The sequence below is a fragment of the Rattus norvegicus genome, chromosome 1 (genome assembly GCF_036323735.1).
Source record: "Rattus norvegicus strain BN/NHsdMcwi chromosome 1, GRCr8, whole genome shotgun sequence".
NCBI classification, from domain to species: Eukaryota; Metazoa; Chordata; class Mammalia; order Rodentia; family Muridae; genus Rattus; species Rattus norvegicus.
The window spans coordinates 131,335,604-131,355,715 of record NC_086019.1 but is presented as its reverse complement, the minus strand read 5'-3'; the positions used below and the strand labels follow the sequence as shown (position 1 = coordinate 131,355,715).

At 43.5% G+C, this 20,112-nt stretch overlaps 1 protein-coding gene and 1 pseudogene across 19 annotated transcripts in view; one reads left to right on the top strand and one right to left on the bottom strand.

Annotated features, from left to right (window-relative positions):
* Fam169b (family with sequence similarity 169, member B) overlaps nt 1-20,112 on the bottom strand; it is an 89,769-nt gene that overhangs the window by 22,833 nt on the left and 46,824 nt on the right. For 17 of the 19 annotated variants that reach the window (XR_010063057.1, XR_010063055.1, XR_010063051.1 and 14 more), the window contains one exon: nt 16,442-16,619. The exons of 1 other annotated variant lie outside the window; for it this stretch is intronic. Coding sequence is in view for 11 of the 18 variants with exons in the window: in XM_039101015.2 (XP_038956943.1) it covers nt 16,442-16,619 (178 nt within the window). In the remaining 7 variants the exon portion in view is untranslated. Of the gene's footprint in view, nt 1-13,081; nt 16,392-16,441; nt 16,620-20,112 lie in introns of those variants that run through there. One more of the 19 variants, XM_039101017.2, reaches the window with a different exon arrangement.
* LOC120100494 (U4 spliceosomal RNA) lies at nt 9,391-9,515 on the top strand (annotated as a pseudogene).

Sequence of the window (20,112 nt, the reverse complement as noted above, 5' to 3'; positions counted from 1 at the left end):
CAAATCACATTTCTCATTTTAGAAAAGGCTTACTGAGAACCAGCATAAAGAGCTCTTATAATTCAATAAAAACAAAATAAAACCCTCATTAAAATTGCACAAAAGGCGTAAACAAACCTTCTTATAAAGAAGACATTCACATGACTATGGATGCTAACATCACTCATAATGAAAGCGATGGAAGCTACACCCACAGCGAGACACCACCCTGGGCTAGGACAGCTAGAACCAAAAGGCTGGGCAATAGTGAGTGGCCAGAGGAATGCGTGGAAATCAGAGCCCTCACGTGAGGCTGATGGAAGCGTTCAGTGGCTCGGCCAGACTGCACGGCCATTTGGCAAATTCCTTTAAACATTAGACACAATCCTGCCAAAGGACCCAGCAATCCTAGGAGCCTACCCAAGAGGAAGAGAAATACTGCCATGCAAACAAGGAAGGGAATGTTTATAGCCACCCCATTCACAGTGGTAAAAGGGAAACCAGTCATCAGCCAAGGGCTTCACAAGAAAAGGAGACCATATTCCTCAGGCAGACTCACGTGGCAGTAAAGAGGAACATAAGCTATGATTTGCACGAGCTCCGAGACTCTGCACCAGTTGAAACCCTGACCTGGGCTAGCTGGCAGGGCAGGAGGCAACTCGGCTATGGCGTAGGGCTGAGACGCTGACAAAAGGCGGGCAGACACCATCCACTGGCAACGGAAATGTCCTAACGCTGGATTTTGGTGATAGTTCCGTAGCCCTTTCCCCAACATTTACCCTTAGTTTAGGCAAGTTTTATAAGGTATAAATCTATACTGTGGTAAAAAATTATCTTAAAGGACACATCGAGAGCACGAACAAGAAGGGAGGTACAGTCGGCAGCTGTGTGCTTTGTAAGCAGCGACAAAAGAGGAACTCTATAGATAGCTCCTAACACAGAACTTTTACAGAGATCAGTTACCCAGATTTGATCAAAACACATCTCAAGGAATCACCCTGCACCTCGTAACTATGTAAAATGGCGTGTCCCTGTAAATGGGCACATTAACTGAGTAGTCCTCTGACTTCCACATCCTCTGTTCCACCCATGCACATGAACACACATGTATGCATACACACAGACGAATGTGTGAAAACGTTTTCGGAAGTAAGAGATCGTGACAAATAAGTGTGAGCAGGAAAATGATAACCCCGGTGTGGCAAAAGCATGGAGGCCTTGCGAGTCTCCCAAACAGCTTGGTGTGGAAGGTTTACTCCACAGCTGGTGGCTCCAGCTGTGGAGAGGCTTCATCCAAGGCTAAAGCAATGGAGCCAGATGACCATGAAATTGTGAGACAAAATAAACCTTTCCTCCTTTCAAGGCATTTTCACAGTATTCTGTCACAACAACAGAACGTGATTAATGTTCCTTTCCCCGCTCCTTAACTCAGGCATTGATCAGTGTTAGCACCAATCCTGATGGTCATGCAGTATCCCACAGGCTCCAACATGTGACAAGGTTACTCCACACCTCCCAACCCATAACCTGAGGATGTGGGGCCCGGGACCCATGGGAAGCAGGCCTAGAGCGAGAGTGGGATCACGGCATATCCAAATCCCAGAAATCCCATCCTGAGACTGCAGGAGTAAGATCACTCCCTGCCTCCCTGGGTCTGCCTGTCCTGGTGCACAAGCCCTGAGCCTTTGCCCCACCAGAGGAGGTCACATGGTCTGGTAGCCAAGTTAAACACCCTCTGCCCTTATAAGGTCATATAAATGAGGCAGCCCTGGTGCCCTGGCCCAAGCCAATGATATATACTCACCCCGATAGCCCATAACTATGTACCTCCCAAAGGCTTAAATAGCCTTTGTTTCCCTCCACCCCACCCTCATAAAAATAAGCTGTCTCACTGAAGCCGATCGAGAGAGCCTGTTCTCACCACTGACCAGACCTCCTCCAAAGTCCAGCTGATGAAATACAAGAGGAACCAACAGTTACAGAGTTGAGGAGGCTCAGGAGAGCTGACAGGGGTTGCAGGTGCTGGGTGTCCTCTTGATCTGAGAAGGAAGGGGTTGAAGGATTTAGCTCAGTGGTAGAGTGCTTGCCTAGGAAGCACAAGGCCCTGGGCTCAGTCCCCAGCTCCGAAAAAAAAAGAACCAAAAAAAAAAAGAAAATCAACCAAGGGTGATTTCTTCACCTTGAACACCATCCTATGATTACATATATCAGGGAGGGCATATATCTACAGGGCACAGAGGGCCTCTCTAACTGTCTTTGCAATGCTTCTGTAAACTCCTCAAAATCAACTTCTGGAGAAAAAGAAGCACTCTACCAATGCTTTCTAAAGAATGATCATATCTTCAAAGTCGTCAAGTAAAATCCGTGATGTAAAATGATTTACCAAACAATTTTCCTAGAACTCCATTACAGCCGCAAGCCGAAGAAAGAAGATGCCTGCAGTAAACTGGCTCTCTGCTCATAGCTAGGATAGAAAGACTCAGGGAAATACTGGGAGAAACCCCAGGAATGATTTCATCCACTGTATCTATTTTACAGTGAGAAGAGCAGAAATCGTCCAAGATGGAGAAGATTGGGCAACCTAGTAGATAAGATCCATTGTGTGCAAGCAGGAGAACCTGAGTTCAAATCCCCAGCAACCATGTAAAAACCCAGCTGTGAACAACTTAGCAAAGACAGGAAGTTCACTGGGCCTACAGCCCACCAGCCTACCTCCCAGTTCAGTGAGAGATCCCGTCTTAAGGGAATAAGGTGGAGACTGAGGGACCAGAACACTTGAAGGTGTATACCTAGGGAGACACTTGTATGCACACACACCAAAGTAACAAGACAGAAAGCGAAGACACAGAAGAAATGGTTTTTTTTTTTTAATTTAAAAGTTACTAAAGTTAGGGGGCTGGGGATTTGGCTCAGTGGTAGAGCGCTTGCCTAGGAAGCGCAAGGCCCTGGGTTCGGTCCCCAGCTCTGAAAAAAAAAAAAAAAAAGAGAGCAACGTGTAGAAGACATAAGGAAAAGCATAAACATAAAAAAAAAAAGTTACTAAAGTTAAAAACGAGAAATAATACAGAGAGTTCATCAGGAATTAAAAGAGAGATATTGATGCAGAAGCCAGCTCCTTCTGAGTAGTAAGAAGAAAGGTCTCATCCCAAAAGCTACGAGCTGCTCACACAGATTACAGTGGAATAGACGTGAGGGCTGGAACAGTGAAGCCAGCACTAAGAATGAGAGGAAGCCTGCAGTGAGCCTGAGACAACCAACCAGACCTGGCAAAAGGCAGACAGACAGGCTGGAACAAGCCAGGAGAATTTGGTGGGCCTGGTGTCTGGGCTTCCATGCACCTCCCTGGGGAATGCATGCTTGATACTATTTATCTCTTCTACATATCCTGAGCTCGAATGTAGCCAATGGCAACAGACTAAATTACAAGTAAAAATGGCTCCTGACAAGCCTGCTTCCATTTTGGGATAAAGACCCTAGATAATTCCACAGACAAGGACATAGACATATACAGTTGCTGTATATTGGTGGCTCTGACAGAGTTAACTCTCTGTCAAGGTAAGGCTGCCAGCTGGTCGTGTACTTGTGGAGATTTCAAAAGGAAAAGAACAACCTAATTGATATCTATCAAGACACCTGCAAGGTCAGAGACAGTAACAGTGTCAGCTACCAAGATCAATACCTAACAACTCAGTCAGAAGTAGACAGAGGGGCTTCAACCACACCTAATGGGTAGGCAGTATATAAATAATGCATGATCACAGTCATGGTTGGGCTAGGGGTGCAGGCATGGAATGAGTGAGCCTTCCCTCTGCTGTGCTCACTATAGCCTAGAGAATTGGCCAATCTGAATAAGGAATACCTAAGCCTTTGTCCAGTTTCTGTCATAGCCCAGTAAGACCCCTTACATGACGGAGTTCAGGGTCTTTTCATCTTTTGGAAGCCCCTCCCAATCTCCAGGGTTTCTCTCATTTTCCTTATTTTCTCACTCTTAAAAATCTATTGATAATAATTTTTAATAATGCCTGCTTCCACTTTGCATATTCAGACAACTTTAGTCACCACTGGTGTGACAATGATCTTAGACCATGGTGAGGTCTGGTGTCTTTAACCTTGGGAAATGTACACAAAATATCCTGCTGCTCTCAAAAAGCCTGCATCAACATCACTAGAAGTACCACAGAAATTTAAAAGGTAGGAGAACATGCCAATAAACCTGAAAATAAATAAAAAGTAAACACCTCTAAGGACAACACAACCTAACAAAACTGACTCAAGAGGAAAGAGAGAGACTAAAATGCCCTACAAGCATTAAAACATTACATCAATAGCTTAAAACCCTCTGACACTTAACGAAAATCACCAGGCTCAGGTGATTAGAGATATGCTCTACCAAACTTGCAAAAATTAAAAACTCCTGAGGAACAGAAAATGAGAGAGAGAGAACTTTCCCCCAGAGCTATGTGCAATAGAACATTCCAGGGAATTAAAAAAGATAGTGAACAACAGGGAAAGATATTGGATAAATCATTTGAGTATCAAAAAACACACAAATTAAAATAAACTCCAAAGGTTCAACAGTGTAGACAAAGTTTATTTAGGTCACCACAGATGGCTAGATCATATGGGCACCAGAATCCTGTGAAGGAAATGTATAGTCATGTGATCACCTCTAATGCAATGGAGATGCAGTCCAGCATCACGTACAATCAGAAATCCAACAGCACGGGCAGACCTGAGACAGAGCCTTTGAGAGGAGCAGAGAAAACTCACCAAAGAGGAACCAGCATGGAGCCAGGAGACCGTCTGCAACAATAATGTCCAAACAACGAGGAAAGGGCTTAAAGTAAGGTATGGTGGGTGGTGCCTTATGACTTTAACCCCAGCACTCAGGAGGCAGAGGCAGAATCTCTGATTTCAAGGCCAGCCTGGTCTACAGAGAGAGTTCCAGTACAGCCAAGGCTAACAAGAGAATCCCTGTCCCTAAAAAAGAAAAAGGAAGGATGTGTGTGTGTGTGTGTGTGTGTGTGTGTGTGTGTGTGTGTGTGTGTACAAGAGTGTGTGTGCGCACACATGTTTGTGTGACTTCTCAGAATGCCTTAATGAGAATTGACAGGTGGACCACTAACTAGGAAAGCCAGGAAGTAACAGAAGAAACTGTGTCTTCTTCAGACAAGTTTTTCTGGAAGATGATTTAAAAGGTAAATACAAAGACAGATACTGTAACTACCCTGCCCAGCAGTTTCTGAGAATCACGATGGGTCACTCTGTTCTGCTGTGGCACTGATAGATACAAAATAACCAAGAGTAGAGTTGATAGCAGCCTAGACCTTAGGGGTGAATGTCAATCACCCTGATAGAACTTGTCCTGAAAATCCTGGGAGAAAATATTCTGAGGACGGCGGCTGCTCGGTGGAACATAAAAACCCAAATTTAGATCATTTGCCAATCAAAGAACCTGAATGCAGATAATGAAGACCTTGGGATACTCCTGAACCTGACCTAAAACAGAAATGGCTAAGCAGGCTGGCTTTTGCTAATTGTTAGCACAGTCTTTTAGTTATAACCATACTTTTGGGTCTCTCCTGGGACCACTCTACAAGAGTAAGACAGAAGCCTTGGAGCCCAGGGCAGTTAAGCAGCTATTAAGATGATAGCCAAAACTCTAAATGCTCCTGAATTCCACTAATACAATTTTAATTAAATTGTTTTGTTGTCATAGGAGATGTTTACAATCTATTCTCTAGAATAGGGGGTCAACAAAATGTTTCTGTAAAGATGATCATAAAAAATACTTTGACCTTTGGGATTCAGGTTTTAGTCACAACTCCTGGGCTCTGAGGTTACAGTACAAAAACAATTATATGAGTATCTGTGTACTAATAAAATCTTATTCAAAAATAATGATGGCCACAAAAGACCAGAAGATGGCACAAGGGAGTCCTGCTTTCAAAGGGCCACAGTGCAGGAGGTGACTGTGGCCCTGAACATCTTGAGAAGATTGAAGCAGGGTTTGAAGAAGGCTGAGGTGAGGCCATCCTCATAGCCTCCAAGGTTGTCCAAGTTCCTAACCATCCTGTTTAATACTTGCAGCTGACACTCTTGTTTGCATGGCTTTCCTTCTCACTGGGATTTTAGAAATCTGGAAGACAAGTTTGTTCCTTTGTAGATTTTTGCACATGTGTATAATACTTACAAGTACTTTTTTAGATCACTCTCTGCCCCACTCCATAATACGGTTAGTACTTTCTTCCCTTAAATGCTAACAGCCTCGGGACTGGTGGTCTGAGAGTAAAAGTTAAAGTAAAACCCACTAATTTTTTTTATTATTTAGGGGAAATTCCAGCATGAAGTAATAAAATGACAATAGTGTCACTAATTTGTAAGAAAACCAATCACAGAACCACAACTGAGAAATGCAAACCAGCCTATTGGCAAACTGCTTCCAATGAGAAGTCCACCTGAAAACGTCCTGTTCATTCTATACACAGGCACTCGTTTACTTGAAAACTGAACGCGCTCCTTAGGAATAAAGAGGCACAATCTATGATACCCGTGTTCACTGAGACGAATCTCAGTGGCGTGGTACCCAAAGGTATGATGCTGAGTGGAAGAGCCCGGTCTCGAAAAGCTAAATGATACAGATCTAAATGACCCGTGATCTTCTTTAAAAAGGCAAACCTATGAAACTCAAAAACCACAGTGATGGGAAAGTAACCAGCGGTTGCCGGGACATGGGTGACAAGAACGGAGGTGGGCTGTCTCAGGAGGGATTGTGTGAGGTGGGGGCAGCTGAGGGAATTGGGAACCATGGCTTGTTTCATTTTTACTGTACAAGGATTAAAATTGGCAATACTATAAAGCCCAGAGTTTTGTCTGTTCATCTTTCAAACTATATTTAAAGGCTTATGTGTGCAAGAGAAAGATGATAGATGATGATAGACAGACAGACAGAGATAGACAACTGAAAAGTCTACGTGCATAACCTCCCAAACCGCACCCTGCAGGGAGTCCCCTGGTGCCCTCAAAGCAGGGATGCTCCACTGGCTTGTTGCTTCTGCCCAATGTGGTGAAGAGGAATGGAGTGAGCCACACATCACTACAGCCAGAAAAAGATCAGAATTCAAATTGTAGTTACCGCTGACTAGATAGATAGATAGATAGATAGATAGATAGATAGATAGATAGATAGATAGATAGATAGATAGGTAGGTAGGTAGGTAGGTAGGTAGATAGATAGATAGATAGATAGATAGATAGATAGATAGATAGATAGATAGATATAGAGATATAGAGATATAGAGATATAGAGATATAGAGATATAGAGATATAGAGATATAGAGATATAGAGATATAGAGATAGTGAGAGAGAGCATCATAGAATCAAAATACTCAAAGCAAAATCACCATCATGTTGGGGTGGTCTGCACAGTCTTCAGTAGCTAGAGCCTGGTCTCTGGTCCTCCCCAGAGTGAATTTGTATGTTTTCTTATGCTCATGTTAGTAATTTTACCGCAACCAACATGCAAAGAAACTGAAAAGTGTGATCCATACTTAGAAAAAGTAGTTATTCAATATAACTGATTTAAAAGAGCAGGGAAGGGGGGGATGGCTTTTAAGCAACTTCGCAAATATGTTCAATTAAGGTAATTGGTTTCATCCATAAAATTAATGAAAAGACAATCAAGAAATTGATTTTAAATCTCAACAAAAAAAATATAAAACTGTAAGTAATACCTGAAATTCTAATTGAATATGACTAAACTTACCAATGGTCTGAGTAGTATATTTATTTAGGAGATAAAACTGATACAGATCAATAGAAATATCTAACTAAATAAGACATGGAAATGTTTAAATGAAAATAAAATTTCAGAGCCATGAAAGGTAGAATACATCTATAATCCCAGTAATCAAGAGGCGGGGACAGGCGGGGCAGAAGTTCAAGGCCAGCCTTGACTACTGTGGTGGTGTGAATGAGAATGTCTTCCATAGCTCATATAATTAAACCCTTAATCCCTTGTGGTGGAAATCTGTGGGAAGGATTAGGAGGTGTGGCCTTTTGGAGGAGGGTGTGTTATTGAAGGCAGGCTTTAAGATTTCAAAATACCATGCCAAGTCAAAATCTCTCTCTCTCTCTCTCTCTCTCTCTCTCTCTCTCTCTCTCTCTCTCTCTCTCTCTCTCTCTCTCTCTCTGTGCCTCATGCCTCTGGATCAGATGTAAGCTCTCGGCTACCAGCTACAGTTCCAGTGCCATGCCTATCTGCCTCTTCCCTACCATGATGGTCATAGACTCACCTCTGAAACTGTAAGGAACACCCCAATTAAATTATTTTGTTTTTAAAAAAAAACTGTTTAAAAAAAAAAAAGAGTGGAGAGATGACTCAGTGGTTAAGAACACTGACTGCTCTTCCAGAGGTCCTGAGTTCAATTCCCAGCAACTACATGGTGGCTCACAACCATCTGTAATGGGATCTGATGCCCTCTTCTGGCATCTGTGTAGACAGTGACAATGTACTCACATACATGAAATAAACAAATCTTTTAAAAAAAAAAAACACTGTTGAAAGATTTTGTTAATAAATTTCCTTGGTCATGGTATCTCTTGATAGCAATAGAAAAGGAACTAAAAATAGCTATGTATCAAGTTTGAGGTCAGCCTGGGTTGTAAAAGACTTGATCTCAAAAAAAAGGAAAAAGAGACTTAAAAAGCATGAATCACTGTAATATTGATATAATTGGAATCCCCAAAAGAGGAGAAAATAGGAAAAAAAAGTATTTGAATAAAAAGGGTCATGGACAAAAATTCTCCATAAATGGCAGGAAAGTGATTTGGGCATTGTGGTGTGCGTCTGTAATCCCAGAACTCAGGAGACAAAGGTGGGTGGGTCTCTGTAAGTTTGAGGCCAGCATGATCTACACAATGAGTTCCAGGATAGCCAGGGCTACAAAGTGACACCCTGTCTCAAAAAGCAAATGAACAATATGGCAGCGAATATTGACAGATTTAAGAAACACAATGAGCCCCACAAAATACAAACAGGACGTCAAGTCACCCACAGACCTCTGGGGCAAGTGCAAGCTCTTGTAAGTCCTCATCCAGATCAGCTACGTTTCCAGCATAAATGAGAATGAAAATAGACTTCGATGAACAAATTCAGAGAACTTGTTGTCGGCAGAACCGTACTACAAGAAACACTAAAGAAAGGAGTTTAGCCTGAAGGAAAATGGCAACAGGTAGAAACCAGAGTCGGCAGAATAGAAAGGGAAGAAGGAACTGTGAGAGGAAACAGGTTTGAGTCATATACTCTTTTCTTACTTAATGTTAAAGGTATTACTACTTTTTAAATTAAAAACTGGTAAGTTTGTAACCAAAAAAAACCCATAATAGTTCAACATAATACAAATATATAAGCTTTGCGCAGTGGCAGTATCGTAGCCAATGAGGTTTATCCGAGGCACGATTATTGCTAATTGAAAACTTTTCCCAAACAAATATATATATATATATATATGTATATGTATATATATATATATAGAGAGAGAGAGACAGAGACAGAGAGAGACAAAGAGAGAGAGATAATGGTATATAATACTATATAACCAATATAAATAAAATGAGGGATAAACAAAAACACACATTATAATGCCTCTATATTTCACATGGAACTATTCAGCATTATATATGTATTGGGTGATCTCAAGATGCATATGGAATATGGAATCCCTACAGTAGGGTGAAGATTTCTCAGAGTTTTCTGGCAAAAAATGATCAATAATGTAAATGAAGATATAAACAAGCAAATAAACACAGTCCGGGATCTGGAGAGGAAAATCAGCAACATATCAGAAAAGGCAGTAAGATACATAAGAAAAGCAGCAATGTGGATGGGAAAAGCCAGAAAATGGAAGGCCATTCTATAAGGAAGTTAAGATTTAGAAGAAAAATAAAAATGTTGGAAAAAAAAAAAGCTCAATGGATCAAATGAAAAACTCAGTGATAGCCTTGCATGGGACTGACCAACTCTGCTGCTATCCAGGCCCAAGATCCAGTCCAACATCTACTCCATCTACAAACTGCTGGAGCACAGGAAAGAGCTAGTCCTGCAAAACCAGATGTCATCAATGAATAGGGCCAGTCCTAGGCCTGGCTGGCCCCCAGCTGAGAGCTGCTGAGGCTCCCATGCTGCTTACCCTGCTGAGAGACAGAGGGAGGCAGTAGGGGGAAGAGGGGTAGTGGTGCTGCACACAGACTACACACACAAAGGTAGAGCCCTGAGCCCTGGGGAGGCAAAGAGGTCTGCAGCAGCCTAAAACCCACACTGAAGCTACCCCAGGACACTGCCTTGCAGCAAGATCACTTGGCTCTGGGGAACAGCAGGACATCTGAGACAAATCCTGGCAATGGTTCAGCATTTACAGTGCATCAGAAACAGAAAGTCTGAACCAGACCAATGACTTGTTGCAATGAATATTTGCATGTTAAGCTATTTGGGAAGATATGTATATATTGGGTGACACTGCAGTTCCCAATGCCACTACAACAAATGAATATGCAATGGAGAGGTGGGAAAGATGGAGGAAGGGAGAGGTGCTTACACAGTGGAGAGACGCAAAGCTCCAAGGCAATGAATGACGACTGTGAGAAAGAAAGCTGTGTGTTGCCACAGAGGCCATGTTGATGTGGATAGCCTGTGCAGCCACCTCAGGCCGTGTATATTCAAGGTCCATGCTGCCACCAAGGGCTATGTTTAGGTCTGTGGTCCTGCTGCAGCTGGGGGCTGTGTTCATGTCCGTGGCTACCACTGAAGGCCACTGAGGATGTCTGTGGGTCACACTGTCACCTTAAGGCCATGATGATGTCTTTGGCCTGGGCTGTTGCTGAAGACTATACTGGTGTCTGTGGCTTATGTAACAATAAAGGGCCATGTTGATGTCTGTGGTCTGTACTGCCACCGGAGACCATGCTGAGGTCATGGCATGTACTGATGCCAAGACCATGTGGATGTCCGTGGTCCGTGCTGTTGCCAGAAACCATGATCTGTGCTCCCACTGACTGTAAAGGGCACAGAAGTTACCTACTTTTGCAATGGCATCAATGACTGTAGACTCACAGTTGAGAAAGGGGGACATAGAAGGCTTTAGCGACAACCCCTACCACCATTACCCACTCCCTAAAAAGTAAAGCTTAGACAGGAAACCATCAAAGAGAACTCTTAAAAATTGTGATAAGGATGCTGAAGTGTAGCTCTCCACAATCAAGGGCTTCTGATGGGGATGCAGGTTGGGAAGACGCAGTTTTCTTTAAGGGGCTGGTCACTGGGATTTTGACCTTGCACAGTGAGGACATAGACAACACAAAGTGGACTTGGATTTCCTCTTCTTCCTCCTCCTCCTCCTCTTCTTCCTCCTCCTCTTCTTCCTACTCTTCCTTCCTCCTCCCTTCTTCTTCCTTTCTCCTTCTCCTTCTCCTTCTCCTTCTCCCTTCTTCCTTCTTCCTCCTCCTCCTCCTATTTGTGGGGGAAGTCACATGGGTGGAGGAGGATCAGACAAGACTGGAAAGTAAGTGTGATCAGTGTGCATAATGAGAAATTCCCAATCAGTAAAAATGTTAATCGGAAAAAAAAAAAAAAAAAAAAAACAGTGAGAAGCATCACCAACAGACTTGAGCAAGCAAAAGAAGAATCATCAAGGGCTGGAGAGATGGCTCAGTGGTTAAGAGCACCCGACTACTCTTCCAGAGGTCCTGAGTTCAATTCCCAGCAACCACATGGTGGCTCACAACCATCTGTAAAGAGATCTGATGCCCTCTTCTGGTGTGTCTGAAGACAGCTACAGTGTACTCATATATAATAAATGAATAAATCTTTAAAAAAAAAAAAAAGAAGAAGAAGAATCATCATCAAGACTGGAGGACAAGGCAGATGGATGCCTTCTTCAAATATCAATAAGCAAAACTGGCCAAACAAGCAGGCTTTGGGCTGTGAGGTAGATCAGTGGGGAAAGGCCCCTACCACCAGTCCTGAAGTCCTGACTTAAATTCCCAGGATCTACATAAGAATGGACTCCTGCCCACTATCCTTTGACCTCCACACACCCACCAAGGCATTTGTATGCCATGACACTTGTGTGACTCCCTCTCACCTAATAGTAAATAAATTACATTTTTAAAAATGCCTCTACCAATATGCATGACCACAACAACCAAAAATTCTGGATGTTATCAAGTGACCAAACTTAAGAACCCGGAGGTAAGACATCTGGGGTTTTATTGCTGCGAAGAGACACCATGACCCAAGGCAAGTCTTACAAAGGAAGACATTTCATTGGTGCTGGCTTACAATTTCACAGGTTTATTCTAATATCACCACAGTGAGAAGCGTGGTGGTGTCCAGGCAGACACGGTGCTAGATAGGTAGCTGAGAGATCTATATCTTGATCGACAGGCAGCAAAGAGGAGACTGTGTCTCACTTAACATAGCTTGAGCATTGGAGACCTCAAAGCCCAACCCCACATTGACACACTTCTTCTAACAAGGCCACACCTACTCCAACAAAGCCACGCCTCATGAGAGTGCCACTCCCTATTGGCCAAGCATTTAAACACATCAGTCTGTGGGAGCTGTACCTATTCAAACCATCACACCACAGAAAAAGGAGCTTACTTCAAGGAAATTATTTGAGGGAATTATTGCAGAAAATTTCCCATAGAGAAATACATATCCAAACACAAGAGAACCCACCACCACCCTCCAAAAAAATATGACCTGAGAAAAATCTCCCCCAACATACAGTCAAGGTGTCAAAAGTCCAAAACAAGGAAACAATATTTAAAAGTTCTTTAGGAAAAATGCCAAATTACCTACAAAGACCGAAACATCTGGATAAGGCTGTGTCTCTTAACAGCAATGCTAAAGGCCAGGGAAGGAGGGAATGGTGTATTTCAAGAACTGAAACTAAGTAACTGCCAACCAAGAGTGCTAAAGCCAGAAAAACTGTCTTTAAAAGTGGAAGAGAAAAATCAGGGCATTCCAAGACAAGCCACACCAAGGAAGTTCATGGCCGCCCAACAGCACTGTAGAAGACACGGAAAAAGGAACTCACCATCCCAAGGAAGAATAAACTTCATGAGAGGGAGAGACAAACCAGGGAGAGCTGGGAAGAAGTCCACCACAGCCAACACAGCAAACCAGTCAACTCCTAAGACTAACAGGGAAGAGAGGAAAAACAGTCATCTAAACACCACTATTAATAACTCTAAATGTAAATGACCTCGAGTCAGCACGAAAGAGTCGCAGATTGGCTGAGTGGATTAGAAAAACAAGATCCAACCATCTGTTGTCTCCAAGAAACACAACTCACTGGTAAAAATAACCGTAGACAGAGTTGAGGAATGGAAAACAATGTATCAAGGGAGGAGAAACCAAAAACAAGCAGCCATAGCTGTGCTGGTATCTGATACAACGTTAGAGACGAGGATTTAGCTAAGCTGGCACAGTGCTCGCCCAGCACACACAAGGCATGGGGCTCACTCCAAACAACTCATCAAGGCTGCAAATACATGCACTCAACATTAGAGCCCCCAATTCCAACATGCAAATGCTAACCAACATAGAGGTCATTCCAACATGCTAACCGACATAGAGGTCAGACAGGTCCCTGATGCCATCAGTAACAGTGGGGCATTTCAACACCCTAGGCTTATCCTCAGAGAGGGTATCTAATTCAAAAGTCAACAAAGAAATCTTAAAAGTTAAACCACAGAACAGAGCAAATAAAGTCACCTGACAGCTGTGTAATATCCCATCCATAAGATACACAGTATAGATTTGTCTCACCCCATAGTCTCAGGACATTCCAGCTACAATTCAAACTTAGCCAGTACAAGAGGATCTAAATGATGTCTTACCAGGATATTGTGCAAGAAAATAGAAATCAATCGTAGGGTGAAAAAAACTATGTAAAAACATGGAGACACAACACTATGTCCTTGGATGACCAGTAAGTCACTGAAGAAATCAGAGAGGAAATTTTAAAATTCCCACTGTGACAGGTTACCAAAACCTTTCGAATACAGCTCAGACTATCTTTAAAAAAAGAAAAAAGAAAGGAAGTTTAGAGCTGTGAATGCTTATAGTAAAGGACGAGAAAGAGTTCAGCAAACAGCCTGATGACCTCAATGTTCTAGAAAAAAACAAGAAGAATCTAAACCCAAAGAGGATTCAGCAATAAATATCCAGGCAGAAAGCAATAAAACGGTGTCTAAGAGAGCATCGATCACACGAGTGGATTATTTTAAAAAATAAAAAAAAAGAAACAATACTGACAAGCCTGTGACCAAATGAACCCAGAGTAGGGGTAGAGACAGGGAGACAAAGAGACCGAGACAAGGAGCACACGTATAAATAAAAGGGTAGAGCTAAAAAGGGAGTTACTATGGGTTTCAACAAAACCAGAGAACCATTAGGGAAAACTACAAAACGTACATTCCAAAAAAACCATTAGACAATCTAGAAAAAGAATGAATAAATTCCTAGACAAATATGATCTCCCAAAATCAAAAGGGTATAAACAACTTACATAGATTCATGAACAGGCAATGGTATTGAAGCCCGGCAAAAAGTCTATCTGCGAAGAAAAGCTCAGGACCAGATGAACTCACTGCCAAGCCTCTAAGGAAGGCCTAACAACGATGTTTTTCTCTGTGCCATGAAATGGAAAGGAGGTGGGGAGGAGAGATGATGGTTCAGCAGTTAAGACGATAGCATAGGCCAGGCATGATGGAGCACACCTTTCATTGTGGCCCTAAGGAGGCAGAGGCAGGCAGATCTCTCTGAGTTCAAAGTGAGCCTGATCTACAGAGGACTTCCAGGGCAGCCGGGACACAGCGTAAGTTTGTCTCAGAAAAAAAAGTACGAGTATTTATCTACATAAATGTAAGTGTACCACACATGTCTGATACCATGGAAGTTAGAAGAGGGCATCTGACCTGGAACTGGAGTTATGGATTTATGGTCCAGACATAAATCTTAAAATAATAAATAAAAAGGAAACAATCAACTAGTCGTATAAAAGTTAGCAATACCCTAAGACACCCTTATGACTTATGACCTGTCTCTGCCAGGAGACCCAAGACTAGATCAGCAAGGTTAGGCATTCAGACTGCACATGATTCCCTTACAGAGTTAGGCTTGGCTATTTAGGTTTTTAAAAAGGAGGATGACAACATGCTTTAGGAAAGATGAATTATAAGTGGGTCCCCTTCGTCTTAATTATTCTCCAGGCCCAGCAGTCTAACTGAAACTAATAAGCCAGGAAAATGACAACTGAGATCACAGGGCCAGTGACCATCATCAGGAAGCTACTGAAGCACCTAGAACTGACCTCAGCAGACATTTAACAAAGCATGAGGCTCTGGGCAACAGAAGATGGAGGGGGGAGCAGAAAGGGAAGAAGAGAGGAAGGGACTTCATTCCACCCTGGACAAGTAGAACACACACACACACACACACACACACACACACACACACACACACACACAATGTGAACATGGTTCAAAACAAAACTCAGCCTCTTTATCTACCAAAAACACTTACCTCCAAAAATAGCACATCCATTGGGGATTTTCTGGGAAATTTAATTGTTGCTAAAATTGATACTTCTCTTGCCAGTGAGCTTGCTCACAGTGTTACCAACCAAGCCTCCTGATCACATGAATTTGATCCACAGAATTTATATGGTGGGAAGAGAGGACAGACCACACACACACACACACACACACACACACACACACACACGTTATCCTCTGCCCCTCTCACCTCCACCATTGCCCCTTCCACCTGCCAAAAAAACATTCATAATTTTTAAGTAATTTTTAAAATGAATAATTTTATAAGAAGTAAGTGGTGGTGATGCTGGAACCAGCTAGGCTAGATGTTGATAGCCTTTTAAAAAAACTACTAAAGAAAATGGCTATCTGAAAGGACAAAGAGATACCTGCAGCCCAATGCTTGAACGCCTAATGCTCGCCCAGGGCCCTAGAAGGAAGTTGCCATTGTCTAATCTAACCTTGTTTTTTGTGGCCAGTTCCCTGTCTTGTCTTCTGAGGTAATGTCTGAAAGTCTTGGCATCTAGGATGCTTGCTACACACGTGCCAGCTATCAGCAATAGTATTTTTCCTGACAGCTAATTGTTAGCACTAAGAGAAAAAAAAAAAGCATTAAGCCTTCAATCATGTCCTTTGTTCACTGTCATGGGGCCGTGCTGCTCTTTTTGGGAACTCAGGAGAAGGCTTACAGAGATGTGAACATGAAATCCATGCCCTGGGTTGATTTACACAAAAGTTTAATTAGCTGGATTTCCTGAGCCAGGAGAGTCTAACGGAGTGCCCAGGGTGTTCTGCAGAGACAGGCAGACATCCTGGATGCCCATCCCACCCTCCACCTCATAGGCCATGTCCCTCACCTTTCATCTTGATTGAGTAAAATCCAACCGCAGCTCCATCTCTCCACAGAACCTTAGCTTGCTCCTTCGCAGGGTGAGGTAAGAAAAACATGTCATCGCTGTCCAGCCTTCTCTCCAGTCTTCCAAAAACAATGGTGTTGAGAACAAAAAGAACGATCCTTTCCCCAAAGGACTGAACCTTAAAAGGAAAAAGAAGGAGGGGCCCCCAGCAAGTGAGACCAGACAGGAAGGCGGCTGGAGGTAGGGCCAGGTGAGGCAGGCTGCTTGTGATTGACACAAAGTCTCAATACCACTGACTTACTAAAGGCAGTAAGAAGTAATGTATCAGGGAAGACTCCCGCCCACAGACAAGGTCTGTAAGTCCACAAGAGCCTGACAGAGGGGTTCTGCCAAGCGTGACAGAATAGGAAGCTGCCTCCAGGGCAACCAGGTCAACCATCCCATGAGAGGGTCTGTGTCCTGAAATAACCCAATCTGCCATTTTAACACAGTGACATCCCTACCCTGCCCATGAGCGGCAGGGGGCGAGAGAGTGGGATCATTGCCACAGCAAAAGCCACAGACTTTTCAAAACTTGAGACAGATTTCAAGTACACCCTGGAGTCCCAACCCAAGAGCATTACAAGGACTCAAGGCCCACCTTGAACTAAGCTATATAATAGAATCCTCCCGTCCACCCATAGCAGAGTCATCCAAGAAAGGAAACTGCCTTGTGGTCAAAGTTGGGCCCACCCAGTTGGAAGCTTTCTCTTACACAAGTCAAAATGACAGCACATTCCCGGCTATGATTCTTCTGAGCACCTGACCCAGGAAGGGCAAATGTGTACCTGAAATCGAGCCTCTCTTCTGGATTCACAGGAGACATGGCTACATGGCCTTGTCTGTCTACACAGCCAGACCATGACCTATTAATCCTACAAACAGCCCTTGAGGCAATACAAGTAACTGAGAAAATGCAGTGTACAGGTTGAAGGCAGCCAGCTATTGACATGATGACTGTCTCATGGTGCTGGGCTTTCTTCCTACAAATCTGCTACGTAACAGCCAATGTGGTACACATGTGTGTGCACGCATGTGTGTGCATGTGTGTGTGCATGTATGTGTGTGTGCACGTGTGTGTGTGTGTGTGTGTGTGTGTACGGATCCACATTATCTCCAGATCCACACCCCCAAGCTGTGACTTCCACCCACATGTTGTCACCTGACTCTCATCTGCTGTGCAGGGCCTGGCTTACAGGTGCAGAAACTGAAGCTCAAAAAGGTTAAGCGAGTTCATGGACCAATTTTACTGTCTCCTTCCAAAGACAACTTGAGACAGCTGGGCTAGGGCTAGCTCAAGATGCAGGCTGGGGTTCACAGGCCAGGGCTCCTCCATCCCAAACAGCAAACCTACTCAAGTCCAGACAGCAGTTGAGTCCCTCCTGCTTCCTCGTCCACCGGACCTGAGAGGCTTTGGGAAAGGGACCATCTGCTGCAAACATCAGTGCACGGGTTTACTATCAACTTTACTTATTTGTGTTGTATGTTCCTGTTTATGTAGGGAGTGTGTTTATGTGTTGGTGTGTGGGTGTGGATATGTGCATGTGCAAGAGAATGTGTGTATGTGTGTGCAAGAGACTGTGAGTGTGTGGATGTGTGTGAGTAGATGTGAGTGTCAGTGTGTGAGTGTGTGTGTGTGTGTGTGTGTGTGTGTGTGTATGTGTGTGCATGCACATGTCAGAGGCCAACATTACATATCACTCTTCAGGTGCTGTCCACTTTAATTTTTGAGTTAGAGTCTCTCACTGAAGCTGGAACTCACCAGTAGGCTAGGCTGGCTGACCAGGGATCCATGTGCCCTGACCCTCCAGCTCTGGGGTCGCATGTGTCACCATGTCCCACTCTCTAATGTGGGTTCCAGGTATTGAACTCAGGTCCTCGTGCCTGCATGACAAGCACTTTACCAAGTAAACCACCTACCCTAGTTTTATGTTTAATACCAGACTCTAAAATTATCGTCCTCCTCAGCATCAACAGCATCTGTAGCTGTGGGATCTCAGTCTGCGTTTCCTGGGAGACCCCGGTCATTCTTTGAGATCCAGTTCGGGGGGTGAGAGACTTTGAGTGAGCTCTAAAACACTGTCTGCTGTTATCATTGTGTGTCTGTGGGCTCCATCTCTTGCTCTGTCTTTACACATACACACATACATATACCATACACACGAATGCACAGTAGCACATGATGCGCACAGGTAGACACATGGTACATATGTGGAGGCTACAGGACAACTTCATGGAGTCAGTTCTCTCCATGCACCTTAACATGGATTTGGGGGAATCGAACTTAGGTCATCACGGCAAGCACTTTTAGCCAGTGGCCCGCCTTACTGGCGCTCTTGTCTGCTTTTAAAACGATTAATAATAAGGCAGCTTGCATTGCCCTAGCGTCCAGCACCAAGTGTCCGGGGTCCACAGACTTCCTCGTTGACACAGAATGTGGAGATCTGGCACCTTCATCTGGAGCCAGCTCTAGGAAGATGTGCAGACCTGACCCATTCCTGTCTGTCTCAGACCCAGGCAGCCAGATGATGTTCGGCTTTAAGAAATAGCTGATCTCAGAGCTAATGGGTACCATCTGGGAGGCCGTATTTTTTTCAGCTTATGAAACCAGAGGGAAAGTAGAGTAAGGAGCAGACTACATGTGGCAGAGGGGAAACATCCAATCAAACGCTGGCAGGAGAAGAAGGCAAAGAAAGGAGTGTGCTTAATTTGTCAAATTCCATTACAGGAAGAAAGAAATGCATGACATCCAATTTTGACTTAGAAGCATTTCCCAAAACATAAAACTAAGATCCATTTCTTTTTTCTTTTTTTTTTTTTTTTTTTGGTTCTTTTTTTCGGAGCTGGGGATCGAACCCAGGGCCTTGCGCTTCCTAGGCAAGGGCTCTACCACTGAGCTAAATCCCCAACCCCAGATCCATTTCTAAGTTCTCATTGGGACCACTAATTACATTAGCAAAGATAGCATTAAGACACTTTTTCTAGTAATTTGTGAAAAATAAGTGGCTAAGAAACAAAACCTATTTAAAAAAAACAAAGACAAAAATCTTACCAACGACAGAAGGAAATACCCCAATGTATGGGGTGGGGTGAGAGCATAGAATGTCACGGCACAGGTTGCTAAGTTCTTTCTGTTCAGAACATAAACATACGTACAGCGCACACTCAGAAACTTGGGGGAGGGCTCCTAATCCAAACCTGGGAGAGATGGGAAGTGAGAAAAGCAACCACTCTCATTCTGGAACATTCTTTATCAGGGTCTGCTCAGCACTCGGCACCAGCAGTCACCAAATGGCCACTGTGTCCGCCTGTGACAAAGGGGGTGGGGCAACAGCACACCTCGTTCCTTTGCTGAGTCTCGAGGCAGCATCAGTTTTCTGGAAGGAAACCTTGCAGAGCGTCTGTAATAGCATCTACTGAACCTGGGTGTAATCTTTCTAAACAGGCAGCTTACAGAACGGGAAAAGAGCCTTGCAGATTTCTCAATCACAATTACATGACAAAACACTCCCACAGAGAATTTGTGGGGAACACAATTCAACAACAAAAGTCCAAATATCCCAATCCGAAAGTGGTCTAAGGAAAGTCATTCTTCCTGAGAGGACATATGTCTTAGTTAGGGTTTTACTGTG